General features: G+C 40.8%; 2 protein-coding genes across 2 annotated transcripts; both read left to right on the plus strand.

Annotated features, from left to right (window-relative positions):
- The first annotated feature begins 12,800 nt into the window (after window positions 1–12,800).
- On the plus strand, window positions 12,801–13,633 carry LOC138341736 (uncharacterized). Its single transcript, XM_069293385.1, has 3 exons — window positions 12,801–13,063; window positions 13,210–13,291; window positions 13,361–13,633. Exons 1-3 carry the CDS (start codon window positions 12,801–12,803, stop codon window positions 13,631–13,633), a joined length of 618 nt encoding a protein of 205 aa, XP_069149486.1.
- A 173-nt stretch (window positions 13,634–13,806) lies between these two features.
- LOC138341737 (uncharacterized) lies at window positions 13,807–14,184 on the plus strand. Its single transcript, XM_069293388.1, has one exon. It carries the CDS (start codon window positions 13,807–13,809, stop codon window positions 14,182–14,184), a length of 378 nt encoding a protein of 125 aa, XP_069149489.1.
- The last annotated feature ends 1,270 nt before the right edge of the window (window positions 14,185–15,454 follow it).

Consider the following 15,454-nt stretch of genomic DNA (forward strand, 5'->3'; position numbering starts at 1 on the left):
TGCCGCATGTTGAGTATTGTAGTTGATTTTATGATATTATCTGACATATACTGTTTTCTATTTTGAGTTGGCCGATGATATCTACTCAGTACTTGTGTTTGTACTGACCCCTACTTGTATGTTTCTTTCTTTGTTATTTGTGGAGTCCAGCAAACGTACCGTCGTCTTCAACTCAACCGCAACTCTAGCCAGTCTTTATTACACCAGATTTTAGGGTGAGCTAACGCTTCTACCTTGACTGGATCTTCTTCTTCATGTCTTGATGCCTTGATGTTCTGGCATGGACTAGCTTTTTATTTATTCTAGCTTTCTAGATATTGTTAGAATTAGTAACTTGAGGATAGATGTTCTTGTGATGATGACTTCCAGATTTTGGGACTAATAAGTATTGAGTTTTAGAAGTTATTTATTGGCTTTGTTAATGAGTTTTATGTCTTCCGCATTGTATTTTGTTTATTATGGTTAAAATGTTGGGGTTTAGATTGGTTGGTTCACTCACATTGGAGGGTAAATGTGGGTGCCACTCACGACACGTTTTGGGTCGTGATAAACTTAGTATCAGAGCATTAGGTTCGTTGGTCTCATCACAGAAGAATGAGTTTAGTAGAGTCTTGAGGAACGGTAGGGGGACCCCTTTGAGAGGCTATAAGACATTAGGAAAATTCCATTCTTTCTTGCTTTCGTGCTATTACTTGGGTCCAATTGGTATCTAGGTGATATAAATTGGTATCTGACCATCTTCACTCTATTTCGTAGATGGTTAGAACTAGAGCAACAACCACGCCAACACCAGCACCGGCAGGATAGGGAGCGTCTGAGCCAGCTACTGGGCTGTAGCTCGAAGAGGAGCAATGACAAGGGGTCGTGGTAGAGGTCGTAGGAGGACGTCCTCTAGAGGAAGAGGACAAGAACATAGCCCATCTGGTACTAGGGCGGTGACTCCTCCACCGACTGAGGAAGTAGTAAGAGAGGGGGAGGAAGGGGATAATGAGCAAGTACAGAATGAGGAATTACCACTCCAACCTACCCCAGAGATGATTAATCAGGTTCTTTCTTACCTTAGTGGGTTATCTGATCAGGGCCAGACACCTCTAGTGTTTTCTGCACCAGCACCTCAGGTTCCAAAAGTACGATAGGCCGCTGCTGAGGCTCCCCGCATGGATGCCTCATTGGAAATAGGCACGTTTCCTCGGTTGACTACAGGGCCTATAATGACAAGTGATCAGCATGAACTTTTCAGTAAGTTCTTGAAATTGAAACCTCCATACATCAAGGGTGCGGAATCTGAGGATGCCTACGATTTTTTGGTTGACTGTCATGAGTTATTACATAAAATGGGCATAGTGGCACGATTTGGTGTTGAGTTTGTAACCAATCAGTTTCAGGGAAATGCCAAAATGTGGTGGCGGTCACATGTTAAGTGTCAACCCGCACAGGCACCACCTATGACTTGGGCATCGTTCTCTAGTTTATTTATGGAGAAGTGTATCCCCGGACCTTGAGGGATAGGAGGAGAGATGAGTTCTTGAGCCTAGAGCAAGGCAAGATGTCGATGACTGCGTATGAGGCTATGTTCCGTGCATTATCCAGGTATGCCACCCAGCTTTGCTTCAGTCAACAAGAGAGGATTCGCCGTTTTGTGAATGGGTTGAGGTCAGATTTGCGGATTTTAGCCTTACAGGTAGCGGCTACAGCGAAAACCTTTTAAGAAGTGGTAGACTTCGTGATAGAGTTGGAGGGAGTGAAGCCAGATGACTTCACCATGGCATCGACATCTAAAAGGTTTCGTAAGGGAGGTGAGTTTAATGGTTCTTACTCCAGAGGGCAGGGTTCAGAAGGTTATCCAGCCCGACCTATTCAGTCTTCACTACAGACTGTAGTTGGGGGTCCACCGCAGACCGGTCAACACTTCTCTCAATTTGGAGGTTATCCCCAGACATCGTCATTCTCACAGAGACCTATTCTTGAATCCAGAGAGTGTTATGGATGTGGGGAGACTGGACACATTAAGAGGTATTGTCCAAAATAGAGTTACAGACCTCAAATAGTCAGAGGTAGTGGTGGTCATGGAAGAGGTCGTCATTCTGGAGGGCGTGGTGGCCGAGGTAATGGTGGTCACCAAAACGGCCGGGGTGACGCAAAAATGGGAACTACTGCAGCGCAACATGGTAGGGGCAACGGGAAGACAGGTGACAGGGCCCATTGTTATGCTTTCCCTGGGCGGTCGGAAGCGGAGACATCAGATGTTGTTATCATAGGTAATCTTTTGGTTTGTGGTTGTTTGGCTTTTGTATTATTTGACCCTGGCTCCACATTTTCATATGTATCTTCCATATTTGCTACTTGTCTTAATTTACATTGTGAATTGCTTGACATGCCTACTCGTGTTTCTAGTCCGGTGGGTGAGTTTGTGATAGTTGAAAAGGTGTATAGGTCTTGTCTTGTAACGTTTGTGGGGAGCAATACTCATGTAGACTTGTTTATCTTAAAAATGGTTGATTTCGATGTAGTTCTGGGTATGATTTGGCTTTCTCCAAACTTTCCAATCTTAGACTGTAATGCTAAAACTGTGGCGTTAGCCAAGCCTGGGACAGATCCGTTAGTGTGGGAGGGTGACTACACTTCCAATACAATTCGTATCATCTCCTTTCATCATACTAAGAGAATGGTTAGTAAGGGTTGTTTAGCTTTCTTGGCACACCTCAGGGATGATACTACTCAAGCACCTTCAATTGAGTCAGTTCCGGTAGTCCGTGAGTTTCTGGATGTTTTTCCTGCAGACCGTCCTAATATGCCACCGGATAGGGATATTGAATTTTGCATCAATCTGGAGCCGGGTACTCGCCCCATTTCTATACCTCCTTATAGAATTGCTCCAACAGAGTTAAGGGAGTTAAAGGCCCAACTTCAACAGTTGTTAAGTAAAGGTTTCATTAGACCAAGTGCATCCCCTTGGGGTGCTCTAGTGTTATTTATGTAGAAGAAGGATGGGAGTTTTCGGATGTGCATAGACTACCAGCAGTTGAACAAGGTAACCATTAAGAACAAGTATCCCATATCTCGCATTGATGAATTGTTCGATCAGTTACAAGGTGCATGTTTCTTCTCTAAGATTGACTTGAGATCCGGTTATCATCAATTGAAGATACGGGCAACAGATGTGCCAAAGACTGCTTTTCGAACCATGTATGGGCATTACAAATTTGTAGTAATGTCTTTTGGTCTTACAAGTGCCCCTACTGCTTTCATGAGTTTGATGAACGGGATTTTTAAGCCATATCTAGATCTCTTTGTGATCGTATTTATTGGTGAAATACTGATATACTCCAAGAGTAAGAAGGAACATGAGGAGCATTTGAGAATGGTATTGGAAATGTTGAGGGAGAAAAAGCTTTATGCCAAATTCTCCAAGTGTGAGTTTTGGCTAGATTCAGTGTCCTTTTTGGGGCACGTGGTTTCTAAGGATGAAGTGATGGTGGATCCTTCTAAGATTGAAACAGTGAGAAATTGGGTAAGACCTACTAATGTGTCAGAAATAAGGAGCTTTGTTGGTTTAGCCAGCTACTACCGTCAATTTTTCAAGGGATTCTCTTCTATTGTTTCCTAATTGACGAACTTGACTAAGCAAAATGTTCCATTTGTATGGTCGGATGAATGTGAAGAAAGCTTTCAAAAACTCAAGACCTTGCTGACTACTACACCTATCCTTACTTTGCCAGTAGAGGGTAAGAACTTAATTGTTTATTGTGATGCATCCTATTCTGGTTTGGGTGCAGTTCTAATGCAAGAGAAGAGTGTAATTGCTTATGCTTCAAGGCAATTAAAGGTGCATGAACGTAATTATCCTACCCATGATTTGGAATTGGCCGCAGTTGTGTTTGTATTAAAACAATGGAGACATTATTTATATGGGGTCAAGTGTGAAGTCTATACGGATCATCGAAGCCTACAGTATGTCTTTACTCAGAGGGATTTGAATTTGAGACAGAGGAGGTGGATGGAACTACTGAAGGATTATGATGTTACCATCTTGTATCACCCAGGAAAGGCTAATGTTGTGGCAGACGCCTTAAGTAGAAAAGAAGAGAGCATGGGTAGTTTAGCCCACTTACAAGTTTCAAGACGCCCATTGGCTATAGAGGTTCAGACTCTGGCTAACGACTTTATGAGGTTAGAAGTAAATGATAAGGGAGGATTTTTGGTCAGTGTGGAGGCGAGATCTTCTTTTCTTGACAAGATCAAGGGAAAAAAGTTTGATAACGAGAAACAAAGCCGAATTCGGGATATGGTGTTGCGAGGAGAGGCTAAAGAAGCCATAATGGATGAGGAAGGTGTTTTGAGAATTAAGAGAAGGGTATGTGTGCCCCGTGTTGATGATTTGATCCCCACTATTCTTATAGAGGCTCATAGTTCCGGATATTCTATACATCCAGGTGCAACCAAGATGTACCGTAACCTAGAGCAACACTTTTGGTGGAGTAGAATGAAGCGCGGCATTGTTGATTTTGTTGCCAAATGTCCAAATTGTCAGCAAGTAAAGTATGAACACCAGAGGCCTGGAGGAACACTTCAGAGAATGCCCATTCCTGAATGCATGTGGGAGAGAATTGCAATGGACTTCGTGGTTGGTCTTCCAAAGACATTGGGGAAGTTTGACTATATTTGGGTAATTGTGGACAGAATAACTATGTTTGCTCACTTAATACCGGTCAAGGTGACCTACAATGCAGAGAAGTTAGCCAGACTCTACATCTCAGAAATTGTTCGATTGCATGGAGTTGCACTTTCCATCATATCATATAGAGGTACGCAGTTTACTTCTATGTTTTGGAGAACATTGCATGCTAAATTAGGTACTAGGTTGGACCTTAGTACTGCATTTCACCCTCAGACCGATGGTCAGTCTGAGCGAACAATTCAGGTTTTGGAAGATATGCTTTGTGCATGTGTGATAGAATTTGGGGGTCATTGGGATAACTTCTTACCCTTACTGGAGTTTTCATACAATAATAGCTATCACTCAGGTATTGATATGGCTCCTTTCGTAGCATTGTATGGGAGGAGATGTGGGTCTCCCATTGGTTGGTTTGATGCATATGAGGTTACACCTTGGGGTACTGATATTTTGAGGGATTCATTAGAGAAGGTGAAGTCTATTCAAGAAAAGCTTTTAGTGGCTCAAAGTAGGCAAAAGGAATATGCAGATCGAAAGGTGAGAGACTTGGAGTTCATGGAGGGTGACCAAGTCTTGCTGAAGGTTTCGCCCATGAAAGGGGTGATGAGGTTTGGAAAAAGATGTAAGCTAAGCCCGAGGTATATTGGACCATTTGATGTACTTAAGCGAGTAGGGGAGGTGGCTTATGAATTAGCCTTGCCCCCAGCACTCTCAGGAGTGCACCCGGTATTTCATGTGTCTATGCTGAAAAGATACCATGGTGATGGAAACTACATCATTCGTTGGGATTCAGTTCTTCTTGATGAGAATTTGTCTTATGAGGAAAGCCTGTTGCCATTCTAGATAGAGGAATTCGCAAGTTGAGGTCAAGGGAGATTGCATCTATCAAGGTTCAATGGAAGAATCGGCCAGTCGAAGAGTCAACTTGGGAGAAGGAGGCTGATATGCAAGAAAGATATCCACACCTGTTTACAGATTTAGGTACTCCTTTTCGCCCTTGTTTTTCTTCTTGTGATCGTTCGGGGATGAACGATGGGTAAATTTGTATTTATTGTAACGACCTGTTTAGTCATTTCGAGCAGTAGATTTTATTTCTGCAAAAACTGCCTGAGATGACGGATCCCACGATGGACCGTCATCGGCACGACGGACCGTCGAGGGGCTCTCGTTCCAAAATACTTAGATTTCTGAAATTTGGGTACTGAAATCGACTCGCTGAACTTTGTTACGGAATGGCAGGACGGACCATCACAGGCGTGATGGGCCGTCACATATCCTTTAGTGAAATTTAGTCTCTGAACTTTGTGACGGAAGCAGTAGGATGGACCGTCGCAGGCACGACAGGCCGTCACAGACTGCGTAATCCCAGGTTGGGCCGGATTTCTGTTAAATGTTTTAAGGGGCGTATTGGACTATTCCTGCTTATAATTAAAAAGTTAGTTGTTGAATATTAATAATCCAATTCCTTGAGGGTTAACGGAGATAACCTTAAATTAATTAATGGGTTAATTCATCATCTTTTATACTTAATTATATGCTAATTAGGGTAAAAGAAAGAGGGTTGAAAAAGAAAAATAGAAAGAACAGAGAGAGGGAGAAGAACGATCGAGAGAATGGAGAAACGAAGAGGAAAAAAAAGCTTTGGGGAATTTGCTAGCTTGATCACTAATCTTCGGTGGAGGTAGGTTATGGTTTATTCTATTCGTAGGAAACTCTTAATAGTGAATGATATGTATTGGGTAGTGTTGTAAATCCTTCTATATGCTTAATTGTATGCTTGCATGATTGTGATTATATAATTGTGATAAAATAAGCATGATGAAGCTATTAAATCCTAAATCTTGAAAACCCTAATCTACTTTGTTAATGATGATGCCTTGGTATAAAAGAAGGCTTGATGAACAAAAATAGTGAGATTAGGGGATCGGGTGTCACGTTCCGGCACCCGGATAGTATGATGAGGATTAGAGTGTCACGTTCCGACACCAGGATAGTATATGGATCGGGTGCCACGTTCCGGTACCAGGATAGTATATGGATCGGAGTGCCACGTTCCGGCACCAAGATAGAATATGGATCGGGTGTCACGTTCCGACACCAGGGTAGTATGATGAGGATCGGAGTGTCACGTTCGGACACCAGGATAGTATATGGAGCGGAGTGTCACGTACCGACACGAGGGAAATAAAGATAATGAATCTTGAAAGATGTTAATATACTCAATTTAATGAACCTAATTCCCAAATGAGTATGATGGGGAGGCGTGAGTCCTCATTGATGTTCTTGGTGTTGTGACCAAGGGTTATGGTAATTGTAAATGCCGCATGTTGAGTATTGTAGTTGATTTTATGATATTATCTGATGTATACTGTTTTCTATTTTAAGTTGGATGATGATATCTACTCAGTACTTGTGTTTGTACTGACCCCTACTTGTATGTTTCTTTCTTTGTTATTTGTGGAGTACAGCAAATGTAACGTCGTCTTCAACTCAACCGCAACTCTATCCAGTCTTCATTACAGCAGATTTCACGGTGAGCTAACACTTCTAGCTTGGACTTGATCTTATTCTTCATGTCTTGATGCCTTGAAGTTCCGGCATGAACTAGCTTTTTATTTATTCTATCTTTCTAGATACTCTTAGAATTAGTAACTTGAGGATAGATGTTCTTGTGATGATGACTTCCAGATTTTGGGAATAATAAGTATTGAGTTTTAGAAGTTATTTATTGATTTTGTTAATGAGTTTTAAGTCTTACGCATTGTGTTCTGTTTATTATGGTTAAAATTTTGGGGTTTAGATTAGTTGGTTCGCATAAATAGGAGGGTAAATGTGGGTGCCACTCACGACACGTTTTGGGTCGTGACAGCATTGACATATGATGAAATTAACATTCACGTAAAACAGGGTGAGTAATTATGAATATCAATTGTGCTAATGTTAATGAATGTTGTGACAACATGATATGAGGCTAATGTAAAGGATGAGAACAATCTCAAATAAGCCTAAGTAAATGTTACCAAAACATACTCACATATGAGAGTGTAAAGTTAATGAAGAGACCAGTCACTATGAACACTCTAATGAAAGTTTTAAGATTAACACACTCAATACTAATGATGAGATGATAAATCATCTATTGAGCTACGATGTCCTCATACTAGAAGCCACCTTCTATGATGTATGAGTTGAATGTAATGGAACATTATACTGAGCACCGATAGACTAGCTAGAGATGTAATGCCTTCTTTCAAGAAAGGCGGAGGTTCACGTAACTCTCATGAGATGATATTATCCGGGATGTCAGGTATGGTCTCCCTTTACCTCCTAGTCTTCGAACCTATACTGCCATTATAGGGATCTGGTGGGGTTAAATTCCATGTATGCTAGCATGTTTTGGGTTACTTTGGCCGGTCATTCCACCATTTTTCGTTGTGGGGGAGACTTTGGATTTTATGATGCTCACATGATCTTTGTCGGGTAAGTTAAAATTCCCCATGAATGAATGAGGCCATCATCAAATGATGCACATAATGAAATTAATGATACCAAATGTGTTAGTATAGGATAATAAAGAGGTGGGCTAGACTCAGGTAATAACACTATGTTATTCTTGATCATTGCACACCAAACCCGATGAAAGTATTAAACTACATCATAAGTATACCAGGTGTTCACAAAAGCCTATGAATGAAATGAAATGAAGTAAGTATGAATGAATGAAGCAGACTTAGTGTTTGTTAATGAAGACTCCCTAGTTCAGGTCCTATATGTTGATCGCCGATTTTTGAAAGTCTTAATGTCAAGTCCATGATTCTAAGGTCTCATGGCATATGATATGTGCTATGTGTAAGATGTTATGTGCTATATGCAATATGATATGTGTTATATGTAAGATGTTATGTGTTGTGTGCAATATGATAAGTATGAGAATGCATGTTACTCTCATGGGATAACTTTCCTAATCCAATTTTGGAAAGTTAACTGACTTTCCTAATCTCAATTTGGCAAGTCCACTAACTTAATTTTCCATAATCATGTTGTTAGGAAAGAGCTATCCTTACTCATGCATGTCCTTGATGTGTGCTTATATATACCAATACTTAGTACAAGTGTGTACTAATCCCATACAACTCTATATTTTTACGTACTGGCAAAGGTGGATGGTAGAGCTTACAGGTTGACGTTGCCGCTATCCGGACGTGGAGCTTTCATCCGGACTTGGTTGGCCATCATGTTTTCGAGGATGTCTACCGTTACTATCTAGCTTAGATGTAGGCTTTATCTAGTGGAGCATGTCCCACTAGTGTTTCTTTCCACTTTCATTTCATACTTTGTATCGGTGCCGTTTTGGCAAAAATTACGTTTAAAGCAATTATGAACTGTTTCTTTCATTTGATTATCACTATATTAGATAGTTGATTTGTGAACGCATATGATGTTAAGTTTAAATGTTTAGCATAAAGTAAGAATACAAAAATTTCAAATTTTCTGATAAAATTAACCTAAATAAAGTAAGAATTATTTACGTAGGTTTGTCTGTGACCTTTGAGAGGTTCACGATGTCGGTCTCGTCAGGGGTCTAGATCTTGGTCGTGACAAAGTTGGTATCAGAGCACTAAGTTAAACTTCGATAATAATAAGTTCACATCAACCACATTGAGTAGTTTCCTAGTTATGGTAGTGAAGTGCACCATTATCCTGGATTAGAAACTGCATGATGCATAGAAAAATTTCCTTTCTTCTGATATTATCATGCCTTTCCTAATAATTGATTTCTTGGTGTTATGAGTGTGTTCTAACATCAATCTTAATTGTGTTAAGAGAATGAATATTAGGAGGAACATTGTTCAGAGGAGAAGAGGAGCAACTGCTGGGAACAATCAGGTTCCACCCCAGACTTCAACTAAGTAGTGGCTATGCCAGTTAACCTAGTTGGGTTTACTGATGCGGAGGTGCGGGCATCTCTGGACTTGATGGCGCAGGCCATAACTATGCAGGCCCGGGCCTTGACTGCCCAGGTCAACTAGCAGAATGTTGAGAGGGAGAACCCACCAGTGCGTAGTATAGCTGACAGGATGAGAGACTTCACGAGGATGAACCCTCGTATTTTCATAGGGTCTAAGACTTCAGAGGACCCCCAAGAGTATATGGATGAGGTGAATATGATTTTTGTGGCTATGGGGGCCACCGAAACTTAAAATGCAGAGCTGGCTTCCTATCAGCTAAAGGATGCTGCACATACTTGGTGCAAGATGTGGCAGGATAGCCGAGATTTGAGTGGAGTTACAGTCACTCGGGAGCTGTTTAAGAAAGCCTTTGTGGGGAGATTCTTTCCCAGGAAGATGAGGGAGGCGAAGCTTGAGGAGTTTATCAACCTTAAGCAGTAATCAATGACAGTCAGGGAGTGTTCCCTAAAGTTTGTCAAACTATCCATGTATACTATCTTCGTTAGTATTTGACAACAAGGAAGAGATGAATACTAAAGTTTGTTAAATTATCCAGGTATGCTACATCCCTTGTATCTAACAACAGCGATGAAATGAGCAGGTTCCTCACAGGAATCAACAGAGATTTGGAGGAGGAGTGTCGTTCTAGGATGCTTCATGATAACATGGACCTCTCCAGGTTGATGATGCATGTTCAGAAGGTAGAGGACAGCCGCAAAAAGAGGGATGTCGGTGATGCTAGGAGACCGAAGCCTCAAAATAAGGCAGGTCCTAGCCATGGAAGCCATAGAAACAATTTTGGCATCCGTGAGCAACACAAGTCCAAGAAGGGACAACGAAGTTATGGAATTCTAATTCCAAGTGGAGTAAAACCCTTAGAGGAGGATGACGTGAGCCTAAGAAGGGAAACGGAGGTGAGATGCATCTTCTCAAAAAGAGAGGTGCTAAGTGTAGCTTTGATCAAAGTAAAGAGTGTAGACATGGCACTAATGTCTGTTTTGGTTGCGGTAAGAGTGGGAATATGTTTAGAGACTTCCCACAGAACACAGGTCAAGTTGGAGGTAATTTTAAGCCTAGGACTAATCCACAGGGTACAACAGCAGTCGAGCCTCCTAAGAGGAACAAGTTCTATGCCTTAAAGGGCAGGGATGAGCAGGGGAAGTCTACTGATGTGGTCACATGAATGTTACTGGTATGCTCAACTTCTGTTTATGCTTTACTTGATCTAGGGTGTACCCTTTCCTTTGTAACTCCTTTGCTTGCTCTCACTTTTGAAATATTGCCTAAAGTTCTGCATGATCCTATGGTGGTTAGTACACCTTTAGGAGAAAATGTAAGAACTGATAGAGTTTACAAGGATTACAATATTGTTTTAAGTTGTAACACTATGTGTGCACACTTGGTTGAGTTACCCATGCATGATTTTAATGTTATCCTTGTCATGGACTGCTTCACAGTTGTTATGCTTGTTTGGATTGTCGTTGTACAGTGGTGAGATTTTGTTTACCTAATAAAGAGGAACTAGTCTGGGAGGGGTACAACTCGAGTAATCCTAATCCCGTGATTTCAAACCTTAAGGCGAATAAAATGATGTCCAAGAGATTATTATGTCATATTGTGAGTGTTAGTGATTTAGATAATGTCATTCCTTCCATATACTCAGTGCCTGTTGTAAATGAGTTCCTAGATGTATTTCCTGATGAATTTCTTGGAGTACCTCCTCCAATAGAGATTGACTTTTTTATCGACTTAGAACCCGATACTAAACAAATTTTGATTCCTCCCTACAGATTGGCTCCAACTGAACTCAAAGAGTTGAATTTGTAGTTGAAAGATCTAACCGATAAGGGTTTCATTCAGCCGAGCATATCTCATTGGGGCGCTTCTGTGTTGTTTGTGAAAAAGAAGGATGGGACCCTTAGAATCTGTATCGATTATCGGAAGCTCAACAAAGTCAAACAATGAGTATCTAATTCCCAAAATAGTTGATTTGTTCTATCAGCTCCAAGTGTCTAGTTTCTTCTCTAAGATTGATCTTTGTTCAGGGGATCATCAGCTTAGGTTTAAGAATGGAGATATCCCAAAGACAATCATTCGTACCCATTATGTTCATTATAAGTTCTTGGTTCTGTCATTTGGTCTCACGAATGCGCCTTTTGCATTTATGGATCTCATGAACAGGGTCTTCCGTGAATACGTTGACACTTTCGTCCTAGGATTCATTGATAACATTCTCATCTCCTCTTGGACCAAGGAAGAGCATGAACAACACTTGAGACTAACTTTGCAGGTAGTTAGACAATGTCAATTGTACGCCAAATTCAGCAAGTGTGAATTTTTGCTTAGATAAATGACCTTCCTAGATCATATTGTGCCCGATCAAGGTTTAAAGGTGGACCGCAGGAAGACTAAGGTTGTTAAGAACTGGACAAAACCTTTTACTCCCACAGATATCCGTAGCTTCTTGGGATTGGTTGGTTACTACCGCAGGTTCGTGGAGGGCTTTTCTTCCATTGCTGCCCCACAAAAAACTTTGACTAAGAAGACCACATTTGAATGGGCGGAGGCATTTGAGAAGAGTTTCCAAGAGATCAAGGACAGACTAACTTCAGCCGGTACTTACTTCTCCTGAGTAGGGTGAGAATTACACTGTTTATTGAGATGCATCTAGGGTTTGTTTGGGTTGTGTTCTTATGCAGGGTGGTATGGTGATAGCCTATGCATCCAGACAGCTCAATGTTCATGAGAAGAATTATTCCACTCATGACCTGGAGTTCGCAGCTGTAGTGTTTGCACTGAAGCTGTGGAGGCACTACTTGAATGGAGTCCATATGGATGTGTTCACAGACCACAGGAGTCTCCAGTATGTGTTCACACAGAGGGAGTTGAATCTACGTCAGTGGAGATGGTTGGAGCTGTTGAAGGATTATGACATGAATGTTCACTACCATCCAGGTTATTCTACTATTGTAGTCTATGCTTTGAGCAGGATGAGCATGGGAAGTATAACCCACATTGAGGATGAAATAAAGCAGTTAGCGAAAGATGTACACAGATTGGCCAGACTAGGTGTGCGATTAGTTGACTTAACTAGTGGGGGTGTTTCAAGTCATCCTAGTACTGAGTCATCATTGGTATTTGATGTCAAGCAGGGTTAGCATCTAGATCCTGTGTTGATGGAGATGAAGGACTCAATGTTGATAAAGATGAATGAGTCTTTCGCTTTGGGATGTGATGGCATACTTAGGTATCAAGACAGCCTCGATGTACCAGATGTGGATGATTTGCGGACCACGATTGTTGCAGAGGCCCATGGTTCAAGATATTCCATACATCCTAGTTCCACCAAGATGTATCATAATCTTAAGAAGATTTATTGGTGGGATGACATGAAGAAGGACAATGCAGATATGTGGCCAAGTGTCCTAATTGTCAGCAGGTTAAGGCAGAACATCTTAAGCCTGACCGTCTTACTCAAATTATTGAGATTCCGACTTGGAAGTGGGAGGCCATTAATACGGACTTTGTGGTTGGTATTCCGAGGACTAGGATATAGAATGACTCCATATGGGTTATTGCGGACAGATTGACTAAGTCTACCCAATTTTTCCCTCTGAAGTCTACTTACAAAGACAAGGACTATGCAAGACTCTACAGAGATGAGATTGTGAGATGGCATGGGATTTCTCTATCTATTATTTCGGATGAAGGAGCTCAATTTACTTTACATTTCTAGAGATCATTCCAGAAAAGCTTAGGCACGCAGGTAAATCTTAGGACTGTTTTTCATCCTCAGACTGATGGGCAGGCAAAGCGCACCATTCAAACATTGGAGGACATATTCAAAACGTGTGTGATTTACTTCAGGGGTAGATTGGATGACCATTTGCCTTTGACAGAGTTCTCGTATAATAATAGCTATCACTCAAACATTAAGATGGCACCGTTTGAGGCACAGTATCGTAGGAGGTGTAGATCTCCAGTTGGGTTGTTCGAGGTTGGAGATTAATCTATTTTGGGTCCAGAAATCATTCATGAGGCCTTAGAGAAGGTTAGAGTGGTTAGGGACAGGCTGACTACTGCTTACAGTCCACAAAAGTCATATGCAGATAATAGAAAACGAACCTTAGAATTTGATGTTGGTGACCAGTTCTATCTGAAGGTATAACCTATGAGGGGGTGATGAGGTTCGGCAGGAAGGAAAAGTTGAGTCTGAGGTATGTTGGGCCTTACGAGATCCTACAATGTGTTGGTAAGGTGGCCTATGAATTGGCATTGCCTGTTGAGCTCGCTTCTGTCAATCCAATCTTTCATGTATCCATGTTAAAGAAGTGCCTACGTGATGTAACCTTGATTCTACCTTTGGAAGGTTTGGGGGTTGATGAAGACTTGTCATATGTGGAGGTACCTGTTAAGATCTTAGACATACAGTTCAAGCGGCTGAGGAACAAGGAGATTGTCACAGTGAACGTATTATGCAGAATTCATCTTGTTGAGGGTGCTACGTGGGAGGGTGATGCTGACATGAGATCCCGTTACCCTCATATTTTTAGCTCTTGAGGTTAGACTTCCTACTCCTAAGTTTATGTTTCCTTATCTCTCCACATTTTGTTGCTATTCCTTGGATGTGCATAGTAATTATGTTATGATCTAACTAGAATTACGCTAAATAGTGGTAGTACCATTCAGGAACGAAAGTTCCTAAGGGAGAATAATGTAAAACCCTAAAAATGAATATACTAAGTGAGGCTTAATGTGTCAAGAATGCTATGATTAGACTAGGGTTCACACGGATAGATGCGCATAGAACCAGACCTCTGAACCCTTGCTAAAGCCAAAACAACTAACTTGCGGAGTTAGTTAAACATGAAAAGGTTTGGTCCAACCAAATAGGGCTCTCTAATACGAAGATTTACTCGAAGAAGTCTCTATCAGACTTAAAAAGATGAAATCTTAGGTTTGGAGGGTCTAGGGGTAAAATGGTCTTTTTCCAGGCTAAGGGTAATATCCTAATTACCCTGAATATATAATAATTATTTAATTTATAGGGTGGAGGGTCAATTTGGGGATAGAGAGCCAAAACTTGAGCTCTTGAAGTGAAGTCTTGCTTCATCAAGGTTCGAACCTAGGTAGAAGCAACGAATTAATGCAAATTTTATTTAAGCTATTAAATTAATATAATTAATTTTTAATTATTTTTCATTATCTTTGTTAAAATAAAATAAAAATCAGATTATTAATAATTAAGTAAACCTTATTTGATTAAGTCCTAAACTAGACTCCTAAACCTAATATAACTTATACTCTCTCACGTCAATCTATAAACTCTAATGCTCAATCTCCCTTATTATTTCACACAAATTTTTTCTGCCAAAATAAGAAACAAAACCAGAAAAATAAACCAAGTTCTTCACACTTGAAGAACTCACACGAAATCACAAGAAAATAAACATTAATCGCACACAAGGCAAAGGGGGTTGTCATTCGAGTGGAGTTGATATTAAGGAAGCTTAGACGTGTTCTTGGGTGAAGTTTGTGGGCAGCAATTCAAGAGTTTAACATCAAAAAGGTATGAGTTTTCTTATCTCTTGGTCCCTTTCTCAAAAGACCAGTTGAGCTTCATATTATTCATTCGGAAAGTAGGATTGTTTCCCCTCTTGCATGCCCCTGTCACTAGCTCCCAATGAATCGTAGCTTGGGTATAATTACTCTTAGATTCAGGTTTGTGTTATGTTTCGTGATGAATATGATTGCTTTGGGTACTTGAAATCGTATGATAGGCAACCATGTATTGAATGTTTGTGCAAGTGTGTACATGTGGAAAAAAATT

The sequence above is a fragment of the Solanum lycopersicum genome, chromosome 1 (genome assembly GCF_036512215.1).
Source record: "Solanum lycopersicum chromosome 1, SLM_r2.1".
Lineage (NCBI taxonomy): Eukaryota > Viridiplantae > Streptophyta > Magnoliopsida > Solanales > Solanaceae > Solanum > Solanum lycopersicum.